We start from the raw sequence: 19,942 nt of genomic DNA on the forward strand, positions 1-19,942 counted from the left end.
GGTTACCCCAACGTTCCTGAAGCACTGTAGAGAATACCTAGAAGCAAGTGGATAGGAGCAAACAGAAAGGCCTCTGGGTCCCCATATCTTCTGCTTGCCCTGTTCCCACCTTCTCCCTGATTGACTCCATGATGTTCTGTCTTGCACATGGTTTACTGATTGGAACAGGAGGTTTTCTTGATTTGTTCATTTGCCTTTTTAGGGAAGAGTAGGTGCTGGGGATTTAACACATAGTCTCACAACTCCTAGATTTTCAGCAGGTACTCTACCACTGGGCTGTAACCCAGCCCCCTTTAAACCTTGGCAAGTCACTCAGACTGGCTTTGAATTTATACTCCAATCTCTCAGCCCCAAGCAGGAATCTTAGGTATGCACCATTAAGTCCAGCAGAACAAATTTTTTGACTATACTTCTAATCATAGGCCCTGTCTAAGAAGAGCTGCACAGACTTTAAATCTAGTTTTCTAAGACAGCAAAGGCAGACCCTTCCACAAGAATCTGTGTGGTGAGTAGCCTTCGAGGAATATAGAAAAAGAGCAGGAAGTCTGGTAGTGATAAGTGAGAGTTACCATGAGCTAACCTTCACTGCAACTGAGAAGTCTTAAATGGGAGTGGACACTGGCCACCCGAGGAGCAGGGATTTTAGCTCACATGACATTTTTTCTTCAGTTTACCCCAAGCTCCCAACACTACTTGACTATCTCACTGGTTTGTTTATCCTGGCCAGGTCCTGAAAGCCCTTAGAAAATCATTTGTTACCATCATGCTCTCTGCGGGGGTGTTATGATTTTGATCATTAAAACAGTCTGTACTTGGCTGGTATAAGATACTTTAATGGTAGTTGTGTCTTCTCCTCAAGAATAATGTTTGAAGGTGTTTATATTTAGCAGACATTGAGAGAGCTCTGTTTTGTTTTTCTTCCTCAATACAAAAGAAAAGATAGAAATGTGGCCCTTTATTTCAGAGTATAATTTCTTTGGTGTTAGAACATCATACAAAACATATACATTATTGTTGAACACTATTCTAGATCTGTTTCCTGAAAGCTAAGCTGCCGTATTTGTCTCTTGGTGGGCTAGCTTTTACTTTTTTCCTCAGTCAGATCAGATCTAATTAACATTCCTGCTTTGTTGTTGACTGTTTTAGGCACTCGTTACCTCTGTGGTCTCACTGATGGACTAATTTCCTGAGATTATACACAGGCTTGCTCTCATTTCCAGATTGCAGCCTCTCTGTTAGCAGTTCTCAAGGTCCCCCCCCCTTTTTTGGGGACATACTTGTTTTATGCTGTATCACGAATGGATTTTCTCATTTAACTTCTAAAAGTATTTGTCACCTTACAATTAGTGAATAAGATATGCATCAAAAGATATTTACTCAACAGCACCAATAAAGTTTTATATTTTTAAAAGCAACCATGACTTAAAAAATAGTTAGCAAGTAGTCAGTTTTAATTTTGTAAAAAGCCCATTTTTCAAAGCAAACTAATAATAATAATAATATAATATAGCAGTTCTATACAATAAAATTACTATAGAAATTATTGCCAATTTTTGGCTATTATACTCTTTCTTAATTAACTTAAAATTTGGACCAAAAGAGCATAGAAAGAGCATAATTCTAAAACATACAGCATAACTTTTTTTTCTTTTTGTAGCATTAATCTTATCACTGGTCATTTAGAGGAACCAATGCCAAACCCTATAGATGAAATGACAGAAGAACAAAAAGAATATGAAGCCATGAAACTTGTCAACATGCTTGATAAACTTTCCAGGTATTGTATTCCCATACATTTTTTGCTTGGTTTCTAAGAATGTCCTATTTCCTTGTCTCTCTCACTGAGAGTTACCATAGAACAGCAACTCTGGAAGTCCATGTCTATTGGAACAGGGAGACAGAGGCAGTAGCAGCTAAGTGCCGCCATGGCTTTTCTCCATGTGCCGCTTCTGGATGTGCATTACTGCAACCTGTCAACGCTCAGTGCCGAGGCAGTACCTAGAGGTGGCTGTGATATTAACCAACTAACATCCCTGTCTTCAAAAGGATGCTGCAAGTTAGGCTCAGTGATTTTGCTGCTGCTTGTCATTTTGTTTCCGTCTGTTTTGGATTTCGTTTGAAACCATGGTGCGTTTTTTCTCCTTTCCTTTTTGATGTGCAAGTTTGCAGTATTGCTTTTTGAGTTGCTGCTGAAACCAAGAATTCTAAAATGCCGTCTGTGCAACAGGAAGAAGTAAAAAGAAGTAGCTCAAATAAAGGACTTTTTTCTTTAAAGCAGGCACTTTTACTAAATTAGGCATTCCAAAACCAGCCGCCCCTCCCCTCGTGCTTCACACCTCCTTCCTTTAATTTGTATTGTAAATAACTAAATCAAGATCTGCTAATCCACAGCTAGCTTTTTGATGAGTTTCTAGAAGATGAGCCCTGCAGGCTTAGATGGGCCACCTTATTCTCCAGTCATGTATTGAGCCACTGTTTCCTGTGAGTTACCTGAGTGAGTGTTTCTTTGTGTTGGTGACAGCATAGCCACCATGTAAAAGTGAATCTCTTCTGTTCATCTCATTTTCCACACAACACATAATCATGCATCAAGAGAAACCACAGTTGGAGTAGAGCAGCCGGCCAGCAGCATGGCAAGGGGTGGCTCTGATGGGGAAGCACGAGATGTCTGTAGCAGGGGCTTAGCTAAGCTGACAGCACTGGAGCAGACAGGGCTGTTGTGACACCCTGGAGCCCTGCTTAGGCTTTCTGCAGGGCAGTGCTGATGTGTAGAAGCTGGTCTCAAGCAGGTGGCTTCCTTGTCTATAGTGTATGCTGGACCTTGCTGACTGTCCTGCTCCCAGACGTTTCTCCTTTCCCAGCATTAGAATTTACTATTGTGCTTGTGCTGTTCAAAAGACATTTGGCCTCTTTGCAAGTTGATGTCTCCTTCACATTTTAAACACATTCTTTCTCAGAAGGAATTAATAAGCAGTCATAGAGACTGTTACGTGAGCAGACTTATATTAAGCAGAATAGCAAGCTATGTGAGTATTTACAGATAAAATCTGGTAGCTCGGGAAAGTAAAGTACAGGCCCTGGGTTCAGTTCTCAGTACCCCTCCCTCAAAAAAAAAAAAAAACCAATATGTATTGAAATCAGTTGTATGTACCTGACAACTTCCAGATGGACCTGGTGCACTAATGAAACATGTAAACAAGTCAATTAGAATGAAAGCAATTACATCCATCCGGTGGAGGCTAGAAAGGAAATTGTTAGCGAGGAGCTGAGCAGAGCATGTTAGTGTTTTAGCACAGTAGATCTTTCACGGAGCATACATTTCTTGTTGTGACAATAGCAGTTGCTGACAGCTCTCACAGGTGCCGTATTGGTGACCCATTTTAACCTGCATGAAAATACCCAAGTACAAGACATGAAAAATGAGGAACAAACTGCCCAAGATAATGCAGTGTAATCTGGATGCTTGGCTTATTCATTGAGACATCACCAATTTCAGAAAGTACCCCATTAATTCACATAAAACAAAGAGGCTCTTCGATTTTTAATCTCAGGTGAATCTACACATTTTTACATATTATAGAAGCTACCAATAAGTAAACACTTAAACACTAATTCTGAAATGCTCAACTTGCACCTGACATACATGTTCACTAAGAAGCACCTGGCAGGTGCCTGCCCAAGCTGAAGGTGGTACTGACACTCGCATGCATAAACAGAGCTGGTATGTCTTGTGTTGGCTTTGACAGTACCTGTTTTGCTGTTAAAAAGTTGAAACAGAAGTAAACTTGAAGACAGTCAGAAGTTGTGTTGATGTTTTGCATGCTGTGTGGTAGGTTTTATACTGTCCGCCTGTGTGCGCTATCTTAACATTTGCTCTCACTAATGACAGCGACAGCTGTATGACGGTCAGCAGTAGGCATTCCAGAGCAAGCGTTCAAAGAGGAAGCCGTTCTTCATGCGTCTTACATGTTCCTTGTGCTGTGCTAGTCATTAGTTTTAAACTTCATCTCTTTTTTCACTTTTTCTTATTTTTGATAAAATAAGAAAAAAATAAGATGCCATACAACCAAGTAGACTTTAAGTTCAGTAATGTACAAGGAGCATTTACTAATCTGCTCCCAGGTCCAGAGCACTGAGCTAGGAGGGGAAGGGAGATTTGAAGGTGAGCGAGACAGCTTCTGGCTTTGGAAAGCTGGTACTCTACTGGGAGAAATGGCTGAATAATTTATTCCAGAGTACAAAGTAGAAATGGTGACAGTCAGGGTCTGTGCTGAGCTGTATGCCCCAGGGGAAAGGAGCAGCTTGTTCTGTCTGAAAGGTTCAGGGAATCTTCCCAGGGAAAGGAAGGGATGTGGGGGCTGCTCATCAAGTTTAAGCAGTACTCTAGAGAGAAATGGAAATGACTGTTCATTGTAGGGAGAGAGACTTAATCCTTTTAAGTCCTTGGACTTTGTATACTGCATCTTTCTTCAGAGAGCTCAAGCAGTATATTAATGAAACCTCACTGACCAATGTGAAATGCAAGGACCACAGAAATGCCCCAAACATTTCCAGGCTGATGGCTGCTGTCAGGCTGATGGCTGCTGATAACCCGTTTTCTCTTGACAGTTTATAGCACGGCCACCCGTGCTCTGTCTCCAGCTCCATGATAAAGTGAGACTAGGAACTTCTTTTTCCAGACCTGGAGGCCTTTGCTCTGTCTACTGTGTTACTCTGTCTGTCTGTCTGTGTGTTTGCCAGAACACTTCTTAGTCATCCTCTCAGCAGTTTCTCCTGCACTGCCAAGGAAGGGTGTGAGAGTAGAGGATGGATTGGAGGTGGCGTGGCCAAGGCATGGACACTAGACACTTCCTTTTTTCATCCGTAGGAGAGCAGATGTGAAGGACCCGCACCAGGATGGTGGTTAGCAACAGTGCCCCGTGCCAAAGCACTTACCAAAGTGATGACTAAGGTTGGTCATGCCAAGTCCTATTCCTGAGCCTGGCGTAGGGTATAGATGTGACAGAAGTGTAAAATTACTACTGTGAAACTTGAGGTCACATTTCCGTTTTGCCTTCATGTAGACATTTCCTTAAGGGACTCCTGCCCTCAGCATCTTTATGTCAGCTAGACTGGGAAGGTGCTGAGGAGGCAGCCATCAGAAGATGTCTTACTGAGTGTGCATTGATAAGCAGCATGCTCAGTGAGTCCTGATCTGTTTATAGAAAGCTCTCGTGTCTTTGTTAGATGTTTCTGTTCCTCAGTGGAGATGGCAGTACACCTGGAGGTTCTCAGAGCTAGGAACCCATGTGAGCCCTGTCACAGCTATCCTGTAGAGCTGGTGCAGTGCTGTGTGGCCTATGGAAAATGGATATGGATGACCCCAGATTTGAAGGTTGGTTTTTGTTTGGTTGATTGGTTGGTTTGTTTTGGTTTTATTTTCTCTGTAGAATAACATGCAGGATTCACAGCTTCAAAGTGTACTTGTCATTTCCATTTCTTGGCCAAACTTCATCAAAGTAGGGGCTTTAAAGGAATACCATAAAGAAATGTGGGCCATGGCTGTCTAACTTAAATAAGTGCTATGGATTTCTTTAATCTAAAATAAGTATGATATTCATCAGTCAAGCCTGAGGTATAAGGTTACAGAAGACATCATTTGACATGGCATGCCTGCCTCTTCACCTCCTCTCTCTTGTCTCAGACTTTGATAGCAAAAATAAGCCCCTGCACTGAAGTAGGGGATGAGAGTGGTGGCTGCAGGGAGCCAGCCCCATGTGCCTTACCCAGCAACAGCACACTCACACACACTCTTAACAGTGCCTTAGCCCTGCCGGCCAAGGGCGAGCACATCTTAAGTTACAGTTGATTCTACTCCTCCTGTCCCTCTGTTTCCTTAGTTGAAACCAGATGGCCTGATCTTCTGACCATTCTCATTCTAGCACTGTTTGAGAGGCACCTGTGCTTTAAGTTGTAGGTCAATCAATAAACAATACCTGTTCTGCCACCACTTTTCCCATCCACACCTAGCCACTAACCTTCCTCTCCACCCCGCCATGTTGCTGTGTGGGACCTGGCTTTCTTAGTGCTGGCACCAAATACAAGGATAGTACACTTGAATCAAGAGATTACTTTTTTAACTCAGGCAGTTATGATTGATTTACATCTAGAAAGTAAGAGACACATGACTTTTTTCAATGTAAATAAATCCTATTGCTCATCTTACAGAAGTAGCAAAACCTATACTTGCACATGCCTTTGAAGAGTTAGTCTAGGATATACTTTTTGGGTGTATTTCAGAAATACAACCCACCTAAGCATTGTAAGCATTATGCATTGTAAGACCTAATGTAGGCACCAAAGATCTTAAGGTTCAAAGATTTTAATCTTAAGACAGAAAATCTTTTGGGTCTGCACTGTCCATTGTGGGACCTGCTAGTCAGTCCATGACTACTGAACGCTTGAAGTATGGTTAATCCAAATTAGGATGTCCTCTAAAGAGAAAAAGAGACTCGAATGTATCTTAGTAATTATTTAGTAGATTATGTGTTTAAAAGACCAATTTTCATACTGGATTAAACTGAAGTCAGTTTTACCTTAATTTTTCTTTCCTTAGTTGGACATTGACTATCAATATACGGCTTACATGGCGGCTTGCCTCATGTTTCTGACATAGAGCATTGTTCTCCATCATTAATGTTCCATGAAAACTCATCTTGGTGCTTTGTATACCTGCACACCCATACAGGAACAAGAGGGGATTGTTTTGAGAAGCCTGACTATACATCTTTAGGTTATAGAGGACTATCTCAGTGGCCAGACACCTATGCAGGATGTCATGCACCCTTTGTACTCACTACTGAAAGTCACAGAGTGTGTGGTTAAAGCACAAGCTGAAATGGCATTTGGCAATTAGCAAAACAAGATAAAAATACTGTCCTTCCTCAGTCACCTTTCTCCTCTGACTCTCGGGTCCTTCGATGGCAAGTATGTGTCAGAGTGGGTGTCTGTGCTCTCTGTTCAATGTGCACACCCCTCCGGAATCTTGTCAATCTGGACAGCAGGGTAAAAGAGTTTTCTAAGGATGTTACCAAGAGGTAATAAAGAGTGCCATTACTTAAGAATAGAACTAAATGTGTTCTTTCTACACTGTCCCTAACCTCATCCTCTAACATGTCCTTAGCTGTGCTGTCTAACAGGAGACCAAGCAGAATAGTAGAGGCTTTGCATGCTATCTTCTAACAGAAATTAGAATAATAAAAAGCTAACTCAGTACTTCAAAATGTAAAAAAAAAAAAAAAGGCTTCCATATGTACCCGGTTGATCATTAAGACAGTCTTGTGAGCTCAGCAGGACGAGAGGTATGTTATCAAGGAGTGAGCATCCGAGCTTAAGTGTTTGACCTAAGAGCAGGCATTAAAATGACACCCTCTGGAACACACTATTTTGAAAAATCACCAACAACTCTGAGCAGTTTGTCAGTCTGATTATTTTTAAATGAGATGTAAGTTTTAAATAAGTACAAAGCACTAAAGCCCAACAGTGAACGTGTTTACCGTGACAGATTGCCGATCAGAGGGTAGAGATTCATCACACACTGAGTTTCCTACTCCATACCAAGGGTGAGCTCACAGTTAAGTAACTGCTCAATGAGGAGACAGTAAAAGCTCTGCCATCCTTTGTTATTGCTTGGTTTTGTCACTGTGTTTCAAAGAGTGAATGTGAATGTGGTAACCTAACAGATTCTGACACATCATCACACTGCTAAATCTTAACTTTAAAATGGCCATTCCCAATCCCATTACCAAGTGCCAGGGTGTAGTAGTATGAGCAGTACCCATGTCCGTTTATCTTGGGGTTGACATATTTACACAGCACATTTTATTTCCCCATGGTGCCTCGTCCTAAAGCACAATGGTGAGGGCTGAGTGGAAGGTCTCAATTATTTATTAAGATGCAGTTGAAAGACCTTTATTTGCTGTGGGAAAGCCACCATTTGCATTATTTCTTCTCAGTGGTGAATGATCAGTTTAGCTAGTCGTAGTAGGAAGCCATTAGATGAACGGGGGAGAAGCAGTGTCCACACAAAGGCCACCATACTCTTAGCATCCAACATAGTTATGTGACTCCTGCACTAAGAGGGGTTATTACCAGCAGTAAGAAAGAACCTAGTGCAGTTTTAGAGGCTGTGACTCCTCACTGCAGAGCCACACCCTCTGGGCTATCAGGGGATCCATCCCCAAAGGCATTTTATATTAATTAAAATACTTCCTTTATATACTAATGTCTCATCCCATCTTCCAGAGGTGAAAAGGAATTACATATTAAATGTCTAACTTAATGGGTCAGGGTTCTTTTCCAGGCCAACCTCACATTAAGAACAGGAATCCCTGTGCCAGAGTAACAGTTCCCAATTATCCTGTCTCGGGTTTTGTTATACATTGAACAGAAAGAAGTCAACAAAACAAGAGTGTAGCAGAACACGACTAGATAGCAGTACCCTCATTAAAGCAAGAATTAATCAGGGTGATTAAAGGAAGCAGTGCTTCATAGGTTTCCCCTTTTTTTCTTCTTTTCTAATCATAGAACAAAATATGTTACACAAAAGGATCGGAACTATTATGTAGTACTCAATTAGAGGGAGGTGAATAGGTCTCTAACATGCTGTTTTATCAAAAGAGCAGACTGGTGTTTGCATGATTGTTGTTTCATTACAGACCCTGTCATTAATTCCATGTGTCAATACTACCCTGTAGTACACAGAGCAGACAACAAAGAAGAGCCCTTGAAAACAAGGGAATGATTTTTGAGTCGTTATCAAGCTAAGTGGCAAGCGGGAAGCTGAAACTCGTATAGGTAAATTCGAAGGGACTCTTGGGAGATGTGCAAGTGGGAAACAGGGATGTGTTTTTACCAACTGCTTGATTGTGTCCTGCCTTCACAAGTGCACTTGAATCAAATGCTTTGTTTATCCTGCACAACGCATGTGCTGTGGGCAAGAATAGTTTCTGGCTTCAAGGTCAAGTCAGGTGTTACACACACACACACACACACACACACACACATCTGACCTATTCCGTATTGTGCAGTTGGGCGTGTTACTGTCTGAGCCCTAATACTGGCTCTCACTGCTGGGGGAGTCACATAGGAACTTGAAGCCCTAAAACACTGTGACCATCTCTACAGTTCTGAGAAACTATCACAGTATCACACCAACAGGAAGCTGTTAAAATATATCTGGGAAAAAATATTATAAAGAACAGAAAATTCTAAGTATGTTTAAATTCCAGAAGTTTCCATCCCTAGATTTAAGAACCTTTTGTTTATTATTATTATTATTTATTATCATCATCATCATCATCATCATCGTTATTTTGGTTTCCATTGGCAAGTCCCAAGGGTTAGGCTGGGCCTAAATAGGGTTTCTTTTCTTGGGCGTGCTTTATCTGTATCCTCTTGCCTGGCCACACCCTCATACACTGTGATTCCTTATTGTTTAGTAAGATCAAATTTCTAAATGATGTTTCGTTCCAGTTGAACATTCTTGGAGGCTTATGTCTTCCCTGGCCAGATGCCTGATCAGATGAGAAGCCCGCCATGATACTGTCACAGGGCCTAGCATGGGCTCCTTATCCAGTAGACACCACTGTACTTTTTGGTGATAACGGGGCAGTCTTAACTGTGTAAGGCCTGTATATAGCATTGAAGGTAAGTATGAAGCAGCTGCTACTATGTGAATATCTTAATCCTATGCACATTTCAACCGAGATGGTTATTGCACACCAGCTGTCATTTTTTAGAGAGAACCTTCATAAATTTAGAGCCGGTGATAACTCTTCATAAAAAGGCTCAGCGAAGGCCATGATGCTGTCTGGGTCCTGTGTGTGGTACTTGCCATTGCTTTAGTAATCATTTAATCACCTGCTGGCAGACTGCAGAAAAGGTTTGTGGTCATGCTATATGTCATTGACAGGCAGGTCTGCGTTGACCGTTAGGTTTACAATATCCTAGGAAGATATCCTATATTAGGAAGAAAGGATTTTATGATAGTGATTTTGAGTGTCTTAAAAACACCAGCAGCTTTTTAAGTGATTCAAAGTTATTTAGTAGCCTGATACTTACTCTTAAAATTAGTATAGAGTATTGGGGATCATCTTGTCCAACCCCTCATTTTGTAGTTCAGAGGCAAATGGCTTGACCAAGGACTTGTAATAGACTTGTAGAAGATTCGAAGCTAGAATCTAGAACTCCTAATGTCTCAGGCACAGGAAGCTGAGTCTGTACCAAATGGTGGTTGACTTCTACTGGGCTGTGAGCATCCTCTGATGATGGTGGCTCATCATGAAAGCTGTTAGAGCCTAGAGAACGTTTCTTGACACACTGCCCTCTGCCATTCTCCACTTAGGCCGCAGCCATGTACTCTGACCTTTCGGCAAACATCTACCAAGCACCTACTGTGTGCTCTGTCCTAGATGTTAATCATAGCCTGAGAAGACATGGATCTCTGACCTCAAGATGAGCACAATTTAGCAGCGAGCAATAAATCCTTGGAAAGCATTCCTCAGGATTTCCTGTGGATTAGTGATTTCCTTGTTCTGTAACAGGATCTCCTGGGGATTAATAATCGTTTCTTGGTTTTATATCAGGCTTTCCTGAAGATTAGTAATCCTCTCCTGAATCTATACATCTTGATGGAAACAAATCTGCTCACAGGTTTAGCCAGTTTTGTTCATGGCTTAGTCATGAGGAGCCTCCAGATACATGACTTCTGTAAGAAGGCCAGCTAAATGTGGTTCCTGTGCGTCCCCGAGGCTCTGCTCTCTAAGGCACCGTGCTAGAACACAGAGAATACTGAGACTAAGTAAAGCATAGAATGTACTTTACTTAGAATATCAGAGCAGTGTCATTTGTAGCTTTCAAAGTTTGTAGTAGTGCTCATTTTTAATGAATACTCTTAAATATAGAAGGTGGCTCTTGAAATTGGAGACAGCAATACCTTGGGACTTTGTCAGCTCATCAGCCTTAGTCCAGGTTTCCAGCCCCTTCAGGCCTTGTAGCACTTTTGAGCTTTCTTTTTCCTTTTCTTCAGCTGAGCCAACCTACTTGCCAGTCCTGCACATAACTAACTCTTGCTTCTGTTCCTCTGCTTGACTAATTCTGCCTCTGGGGTGCCTCTCCCCCTGTGACACCATGTCTTTTCACTGCCATTAATTACAGTGTGGCCCCGAATCTGCCTCCTACAAGGAGCCTTTAGTAACGTCTTTTCCTCCTGTGTCCCTCCAGCTTGTGCATCGCCATATGATGGTGACGGAACATTGTTGTGGCGTTGATAAATAGGTTCCAACTCTGTCCATACCTTACTGACATGGACACAAACAGCTGACAAACTGATAGATAACCAGAGCGTGCACTAAGCTGTCAGTAATGAGTGTCTAGAGCACAGGGCTTGCTTGGTGTTTGTACGGTGCTAGCGTTAGGATAGAGAAGAACAGAAAAGTAGACTGAGCATGAGAAGCAGTCCAGGGTTGGTAGGTAAAGCAATCACAAGCTAGCACGTGATCGGTTCCTGCTCCCCCACAGGACAGGAAATCTCCTTGAACCATATAGCACGTGGGGGTGGGGGGGAGGCTGTAAGGCTCAGGAAGGCAGGGCACTGCTTGTCGATCGGTTGTCTTCAGCGTGTTGATCTGCTGCTCTGTAATTCTTTCAGTATTGTTTTGTGTGTGGTGTGTGTTCCAAACTGACAGAAGCTTCTTGAGGACAGGGACCATTCCCTCCCTTTCCCCCCCCCCCCCCCCATTCGATCAGGAAGGAGAAGCTTTCTTTAAAGACATAAGGAACAAAGTAGAGCTTGTGGGTTCCTGTCGTATCCCAGCCGCTCCACGCACTGTCCACTCTGTAGTCTGTGCTTTCATGACTGCTTAATGAGGTGAGTGTTCCTGATCCAGTTTTTACAGAAAAGAAAATCAGAATTTAGGGTTTTCAAGGTCTTCCAGTGCTGTAGTTCTAGCAATAGAACCCAGGTCTGGCTTCCAAACCTCTATGTGCCTTTCACTCCCCCACAGTAAACACTTGAGTCCTCTACAGTTCACAGAGCCCTTAGATCTATGCTGTTGCTGTTGTTGCTGCCACTGCTGTGCTAGGACTTCTTATGTCATCACTGGGAAGTAGGTAGAGCTAGTATTATGACCCCCATTTCACAAATGGGGTAAGTAAGACTCAGAAACATGCCCAAGATCACACAGCTGGTAAGTGGAAGAGAATCTGGACTTTAGACTTCCTAACTTACAATCTGTTTGCTCCTCACACAACATCACATTGCTGTTGGAATTTATTTGCATGAATGCATGACTTTGTGGCCAAGTCTCACTGATGCCCTTCCTACAGAAATGTCAGTGTATGCAAGCATTGCATGGAGCCTTGTGGAAAAGAAAACAATCCATGCCTTCTGAGGAGCTTCCATTTTAATGGAGGGGTGATACAGGGTGTCCTCTAAAAATGCTTGAGAATAGTTCATATGTGAGAATTAAAGGATGGGTAACCTTTGCTCTATAAAATAACTCTTGTAATTTGATCATAAAACTATGTAAGTCGTAATTGTTCCCAATTATAAAGTTGGACTAAAGGGTAGTAATAAAGATAACAAACTTAATTTGGAAATATTCTTCCTGGGTCTGCATAGAAAGTAACTGGTTAGTTCACACTGGTTGCTAGGCCCAGTGTTGGCTGTTACTGTGGAAGTATAATGGTGTTAGTGCTGGCAGGGATGGTGTGTCTGCTGGGCAGTCCATCACTGCCTTTGGTAGGCCCTTGCCTCTCCTTGTGCTTCTCCTCACCATCCAGCCCTCCCGTACCTCACTGCCTGCAGTTACCAACACCTTTAAACCAGGTCATTTGGTGTGCTAAGTTCTGTGTTTCAGTTTGGTTGGCTTGGGTTTGGGTTTGGGTTTTTGGCCTTTTGAGCCAGGCTCTTGTTTTTACAGACGTGTACCACCACTCCTAACCTTCAGACTAGGATTCTCTTCTCCTTCAATGTGCCATTTCCAGCAAGTTGTCCCCTTCCTTTTCGTCAGTTGTTAGTATTCAGTATCACAGAGTTTTGCGTCACAGGCAGAACTAGGACATATGAACTCTAAATTGTGACTGGGTCATAGCAAGGCTCGAGAATTGCTGATGGCTATTCACGGGCCTTTCTGTATGCTTGCCACAAAGGCAGCTCAGACTCTTTGTGTCCTGGACAAGAGTGCAGGCTCACTGGCTCTTTCCTGTGTCCTTAGTATCCACCCTGGAGCCAGCTCTCCTACTCACCTTCGCCAGCCCCCTTCACACCTGCCCGAGGCCGGAGGCCTCTCCTCCAGCCTTGGCCATAGTCCATCTTTCTCTCCTTTTCCATAACTATCACAGTGACCTCCTGATGCCTTACCTGTCTGCCACCTGCTCCAGTGTGGCCAGCACACCACTCACAGAGGGTGTGAACCAGTAGACATTGTGGACAGGAGATGCTAAGCTCCTTCCTTTCAAGTTACCCTTTACCTCTTACCCCTTGCTTCTTCCTTGAACCTCTACTCCCTAAACACTAGTCCCTTGCCCAGCCTCTCAAGGACACAAAGTAGAAAAGGTGAACTGACACAGTCACACAAGACGATGGGACCTGGCACAGTCTCCTTTGCCTGCTGCCACGGGCTCTCTCATCTATGGTGCCTTCTCTGCCTCCCCCAGGTAGTGTGGCCATGCTTCCTTTCAGGAGCCATGGGGTTTCATTTGCAGTTCTTTCAGGACCTTTTCCCCATCGGTGGCCCAAGTCCTCTTGGGTCTGTTCGTTTCAGCCATTCATCAAGGGCAACAGTTGCACCCTGTCCTTCCTCTTCTGGCCAGCAAGTGGCAGCTCCTTTCATGTAGTTGCTGAGCAGTGAACTAAGCTGCCTTCTGTGCAGTCAGAGCAGTCAGCTGAGATGGGACTTACTGCAGACTGGGGTTTGGGAGACCTGTCCCAGGCCCCGTTCCATCACTGAGTGGCCTTGGGCACGTCGCTCTGCCTCCTTGTAAAGAGGACAGTTGGACTAACTGATCTCTGAGGCGCCTCCAACTTAAAGCTGGGTGACTCTGCTTCCAACTTAAAGCTGGGTGACTCCGCTCCTGTTGCCATGTAGAGCATGCAGGAGCCTCGGTGTAGCCAGTCAGCCAGCCATGCCCATTTCCCAAGCAGACTTGGCCTCAGAAGTTATCGGGTGCTAGCCAGAGCTACGTGCTTAGGCTGCTATTGTTTTAACCCCAGCACTGAGCTGAACTCACCTCCCCAGGTTTGGCTGTGCTAGTACAGTTGTATGGCTGCCTTTTCCCAGGAGGGAACCCTTCTTTGTGTTGCCAGAAAAGACAGTAGCAAGAAGCAGAGGGAAGTCAGTGCCATGTACTCCTCACCTCACAGCCCACCAACATTACAGCTGCTGTGTCATGCTCTTGGGCAGTGATGCCCATTTCCATGAGAAATGAGTGTCAGGCGGCTCCTGAGCCTTTGACAGTCCTCTTAAGTGCACCAAGAACCTGTCAGGAGTGGAAGGATTGATGCTAGCAACTCAATAGGTACACTCGTCACAATCTCCATGTAATAAGTAAGGCCGATGAAGAGATTAAATAAGTCTTTCCGGGTGCTTTTTGATTGGCTTACTCAATAATTAATCGTCTTCGATGAGGCCGTAACTTGTGGAGTGGATACAATTGGATTAGATGGAGAGAGACAGTTGGGGAGCCTTGAGGAGATTAAAATGGCTGTCAATCCCATAATTAAACTGCCACAAACAAAAGCAATGGTGTTTAAACAAAAAGAAGGAGGGGGTGAGAAAACTTGGGGAAATCCGACTGATTTGAAATGAACCAACAAGTGTTTGTGAGTTGGAGATGGTGGAAAGGCTCCAGACCTGACAGTGATGCCATGAACTGAAGTGTGCCTGAGTCGAGCAGGTGAGACTCGAGCTTCAGCTTCTCTAGAACAAAATAAATCCACAAGAGGAAAAGAGTTAATTATTCAAACCTGAAGAGACCTGCTCCTTGTCCTGAGCGCATTTGGGCCTTGACTTCTCCTCCTTTAATTGGCTTAGGTCTGGCTTGTGTGAATGCAGCCTTTCATGTCCCTCTTTCTCCAAGCTCCTTTCATCTTTCTATTACAAATACACAGAGAGCTTGAGAGAAAATACTTTGGTTTTTAAAGACTTCTCTTTTTAAAAGGCTATGGATTTGGACGGGGGAGGGTGTGTGTGTGATGCTGGTGAATACTTTTTTTTTCTTTCTTTTATCTCTTTTTTTCCAGGGAGGAGTTGCTTAAACCAATGGGACTAAAACCTGATGGGACAATAACGCCTTTGGAGGAAGCACTCAGCCAGTATTCTGTCATCGAAGAGACCAGCTCGGACACAGACTGAAAGCACCGTCACCTGCTCCACTCCCTCTATGGCTTTCATCAGCATCTTTTCTCTGTAGCTCCAGGGGAATCTTTTTCTCTAAAACGTTTATGCCCTTGCTTTGGCTAGAAACACATTAACTGGTTTACTCATTGGGAATCCAGCATATTTAAGAGGTAATCCTGTGTTTTCTGCAACATGGAGGCATTCATACAGAGCTGCAGTTAGGCAGAGCTGCGGGGCTAGAAGCAGCAGCAGCCATCCCACTGCACCAGACAGAGTACGGGACTTCACTAGGCAAAGCAGCCCTGGTCAAATCTGGCAGTCTTGTTACCGGGATTCCTAGCCGAAGATTCAGCCGTGTCCTTCCACCCACGCGTGTAAACCACCCCTTCTGAGTCTCTCCAGCGCCCCGAGGCACATGAGTGTCCGAGGAACTGGTAAATAAGGGCTGAGGCAAGCGATCCCTCTGATCAGCACGGACTGAATGGAAGCCAGGCAGCTGCTCTGTAAGCCTAGCCCCACCCTTCATTTCAGTTTTATACAGATGTGGAAACACACACACACACACACACACACACACTCGGCCCCAGACTTACAAACCTATTACACTCTAAAAGTTTCTATGTCACTTAGCTAAAACTTGAGATTACATTTCTCCCTATGAGGAGTTAGAAATGATGGTTTAGTTCAGGCAGCTACACGTGCCTATTTATCCCTCCTTCCTGAACACTACTAGGACCGTAGGGCTGGACCGCCATCTGTACTGTCGCATCCGCAGCATGCATTCTGAGCTATCACTCAGGGTGCCAAGTACACACTCATCCTCCAGGCAACAGAGAGGATGGGGCTCCCCCAGTAGTGGGAGTTCTTTTGTGGCCTGTGCTGGGGGTAGGGAGCCAACAGCACCCATTTGTACATAAAGGTCATTCGTATGTCACATGTTTTAAACAGGGGTCTCTGTGTGTATTTGTGTGTGTGTTCTACCTTTCTACCATATGTGGTCAGTTTAATGGTAACTTTATTTATTTAAAAAAAGAAACACAAATAGTTACTATTAAACTGATTAAGGCTGTTTATTTTTACTCTTAGGAATGGTCATATGAAGTAGATGTGCAATCATGTAGACAGCAGGCCAAGGTGACCAGTGGCTAAAGTTGAAAAGGGGTTGGTTTCTTCCATATATGTATGTGTGTGTAGATACGCATACATAGATATATGCACACATAGATTATGTGCTTGACCACTGCCTTTTAAAACTTTAAATTAAATAAAACATCGGGGATGATTGAATTTAGCCATCTGTGTGTGTTTCTTTATGGATACGTGGGCTAAGGAGACCATTGCACGGTTTGTTTTAAAGTCTTTCTTCGCCCGCTCCCTCACTGTCACTGGACAGTTCTAGGACAGAGTGTGCATGGCACCCGTGAGAGTTCTTTATCCTCAATTGTCCCTGACCTTTGAGCTACCAGAGAGATGCCAGGAAGTTTGTAAAATTTACTCTGAGGGGAACCCCTAAGGAATAATCACTATCACTAAGATTTATGTTCATTTCAAACATATTTGGTTGCTTGGACTTTGAGCCCCACACCCCACAAAGACAGAAAAAGAGGTTAGTGGATTTAAAGTATGCACACTGAAAGCAGCAAGAGAAGTCAGCCAGAAGTGGGAGGCCTGCAGTACCCACGCCTCCCGCTTCAAATGGGGGTCAGTGTGCACACCAAGGTGAGAGAAAAGAAACACCATCCAAGGTACAGCAAACCCAGGACTCTACTTACCCAGGAGCTCTCAAGTTGACCCAGAAAATAGTGTGTGTGACATTATGGCCAGAGACATGCTTTCCTAACAGTGGCCCTGAACTGCTGTAAACGAATCAATCAGAATACTTGTAAGAAGACCAGGGAGTGGACATACATTCTAGGACTCTCGCCCATAACTGTTGAGAAGAGCTTGTGGTGATTTATGTTTTAGCCATGCACCACCAATAAGATTTTCATTTTATTCTGCAATTCATAAAGTTAACTTAAGTGAAAAAAATCTAGAGAGAAAAAGAACATAGTTATTTTGTTATTTCATTCTACAAATTCATTTTGAAAGTATTTTTATAATCTCTGGTCAGATAGCTTTGCCATGAGTGTCAGTCTAGGAAAGCATGATGTGTCGGTGAAATGCCACCTTGCTGTCTCTGGGCACAGAGTGCTTGCACGGTGCTGTAGCTGTGTTCCCAGGCTTTCAATGAGTTCCTTTGACCTTGCATCTCTTGCATTTAGGCTCTTCTTTTTTTTTTAAGGATTATTTCTTTCAAAAAAAGGAATAGTTTGACCTTGCCCACAGAGAGCACTGAGCATCAAGCTTCGTGTCTTCTCTGTAACTTCACCCCATCTCTAGGCAAAGTCTTTCCACAGAGCTTCTTAGCTGCTCAGCCCTCAGCAAGTCAGGGTCCAGCCATGGGCTTGACTCCTGCGCTTTCCCTATTGCATGTAGGACCACTAGCCAGAGGCTTTGAGATGGAAGCAGCACAGGCTGCTGAAGGTGGGCCTTCCCAGACCACTTTAAAGCAATAACTATTGGAGCAGCAGTCTCTGGCGTTCCCATCATGGAGGTGCCTGCATGAGAGGGAGACACTTGGTCAGTTAGCAGGTTTTAGATGAAGACCTGGATGGCCTTAGGTCAGAGAGCAGCGGTGTGGGCCAGTCCTCCAGTAAGGGATCAGTTTACAGCCTTTTACCTACACTGGACGTTGGAAGTGAAGGGTGAATGGGAATCGTGTCCTAAAGCAAGGCATTGGAACTCCTTAGATGTCTGTGACCCTTTCACGTGTCCAGTGGTTTTTAGTGGCAGACAGAGCAAATGCTACCCTTCCTCTATATATGACACAGGCTGAATGAAGCTTTGCAAGTGACTGAACTGTGCACTCGGCACATGAGTCTTGCTGCCCCCAGGACTAGGTATCAGTCTACATCAACTTTCTCCTCCTCCCCCCCACCCCGTTGTCAATCAGAGTCATACATGCTTCTTGTAGAATGTTTAGAAGATGCCGAAACAATAAAACTAGCTATTGACCCAGAGTACTCTGCCCTGAGAGCATCACTGTTAATGTTTAGTGTATTCCTTTCCTATATTTTTTCTATGCATATATAATTTATTTTACTACAAGATTGGGATCATGCTGTGTTTACAGATTTGTACCCTGCTTTCCTTAACATTGTGAGCATTTTCCCATACCAATAAATACTCTTCAAATGTTAATGGCTGTGACATTTCGTTACATGAAGTGTGGCAAACACTGCTGATCACCGCAGTGAGTAACCCTGGCTTCTGTCTTCTGGGGAGGTGGCCTAGGCCTCTACATAGTAAAGCCACAGCAACTGGAATATCTGGGAGAAGCAGGCTCACTCAGCTGTGCAGCACAGTTCTAGAAGCTACGGTATTGTGTCGTGACAGCAAGATTAAGTGCCCAGAAAGTCTTGGAAGGTGAGTAGCAAGGGTGCCCGAGAGCTTAAAATGATGTCACCTGCCACTCATTCATCAAGAGTTCACAGCTGCTGCAGATATGAAAGTGGATGAAGTAAAGGCCTGGCTTTCTGGAGCTTTTCTGCTTCTGTAGAAAGATAGTTCATGAATACGGTATACTGGTGAATGCATGTCTGCAGAGATAGTCCAAGGAGGTAACACGGAGCAGCTGTAGAGATTCCGAAGTCTGAGGGAATGCTTCCCTCAAGGCTGCGGGAGCTGAGACCTGAAAGAATCCACGGGAACACATAAGGTCTAATCCCTCCAAGGAGAGAGTACAGTAGGTGCATAGACCCTGGAGCAAACAGTATCAGTCGTGGCATGAGCATGGGACTGCCGGCGGCCCGCTCGGCTGGAGCAGAGAGGGGCTAGCAGCCCTTCCCTGGCTGAGCTCCCATCCTCATGCCTTCCATGTATGGGTTTAGACGGCCACAATCCACACTATGGAGTTTTCAGTACATCCATCCAGTAGTCTTTCGGGAAAGATAACAGTTTCCTCCACACTAGGATTGAGAGTCAAATCATCCTGAAAGATCAAACCACATGCCTCCTAGTGTCACTCCTTCTTGGAACAGAAATAAACGGGAAGGTGTCACTGCTGTTCCTGAAAAGGAGACCAGAGGCAGCAGATGATCCAGACTGTAGGAAAGACACAGCGAGCCACATGGGTGTTCACCGGCTTTTCAGTTTGAAGAAGTCAAGAGTCACTGGATTTTGAGAAAATTCCCTCATGTGAAAAAAGAGACCAAAATAGAAAAAGCAGGATGCTTTTCCCTCCAAAGATTTGTAACTAATTTTAACTACGGGCTTTGGCTTGGCTCCCTGAAAAGGAAAGATCAAATAAGTGATATCCAGAAGTAAGCAATCAAATGAGCAATCAAGCAAAAAACAGTGGTCAGAGCGCAGTGAGCATGGCAAGGGACTATCTGAAAGTACACTTGGGTCCTCTGAAGAAAGGTAACGCCAGGCTAGCGAACAGACACTGGACAAAAATAGACTACCTGGTAGCAGTCAGCACATGTATGTTATATATGTCGCCATATATGTGGACACAG

General features: G+C 43.9%; 1 protein-coding gene across 4 annotated transcripts in view; it reads left to right on the forward strand.

Moving 5' to 3' along the window:
• Positions 1–16,671, forward strand: part of Ric8b (RIC8 guanine nucleotide exchange factor B) — a 94,464-nt gene extending 77,793 nt beyond the window's left edge. The window contains exons 9-13 of one of the 4 annotated variants that reach the window (XR_003712575.1): positions 1,658–1,777; positions 4,868–4,951; positions 8,697–8,835; positions 9,514–9,687; positions 15,284–16,671. Coding sequence is in view for 2 of the 4 variants with exons in the window: in XM_028776946.1 (XP_028632779.1) it covers positions 1,658–1,777; positions 15,284–15,395 (232 nt within the window). In the remaining 2 variants the exon portion in view is untranslated. The remainder of the gene's footprint in view (positions 1–1,657; positions 1,778–4,867; positions 4,952–8,696; positions 8,836–9,513; positions 9,688–15,283) is intronic. The other 3 variants (XR_003712576.1, XM_028776946.1, XM_028776947.1) reach the window with 3 other exon arrangements.
• The last annotated feature ends 3,271 nt before the right edge of the window (positions 16,672–19,942 follow it).

The sequence above is a fragment of the Grammomys surdaster genome, unplaced genomic scaffold (assembly GCF_004785775.1).
Source record: "Grammomys surdaster isolate TR1022 unplaced genomic scaffold, NIH_TR_1.0 275, whole genome shotgun sequence".
Lineage (NCBI taxonomy): Eukaryota > Metazoa > Chordata > Mammalia > Rodentia > Muridae > Grammomys > Grammomys surdaster.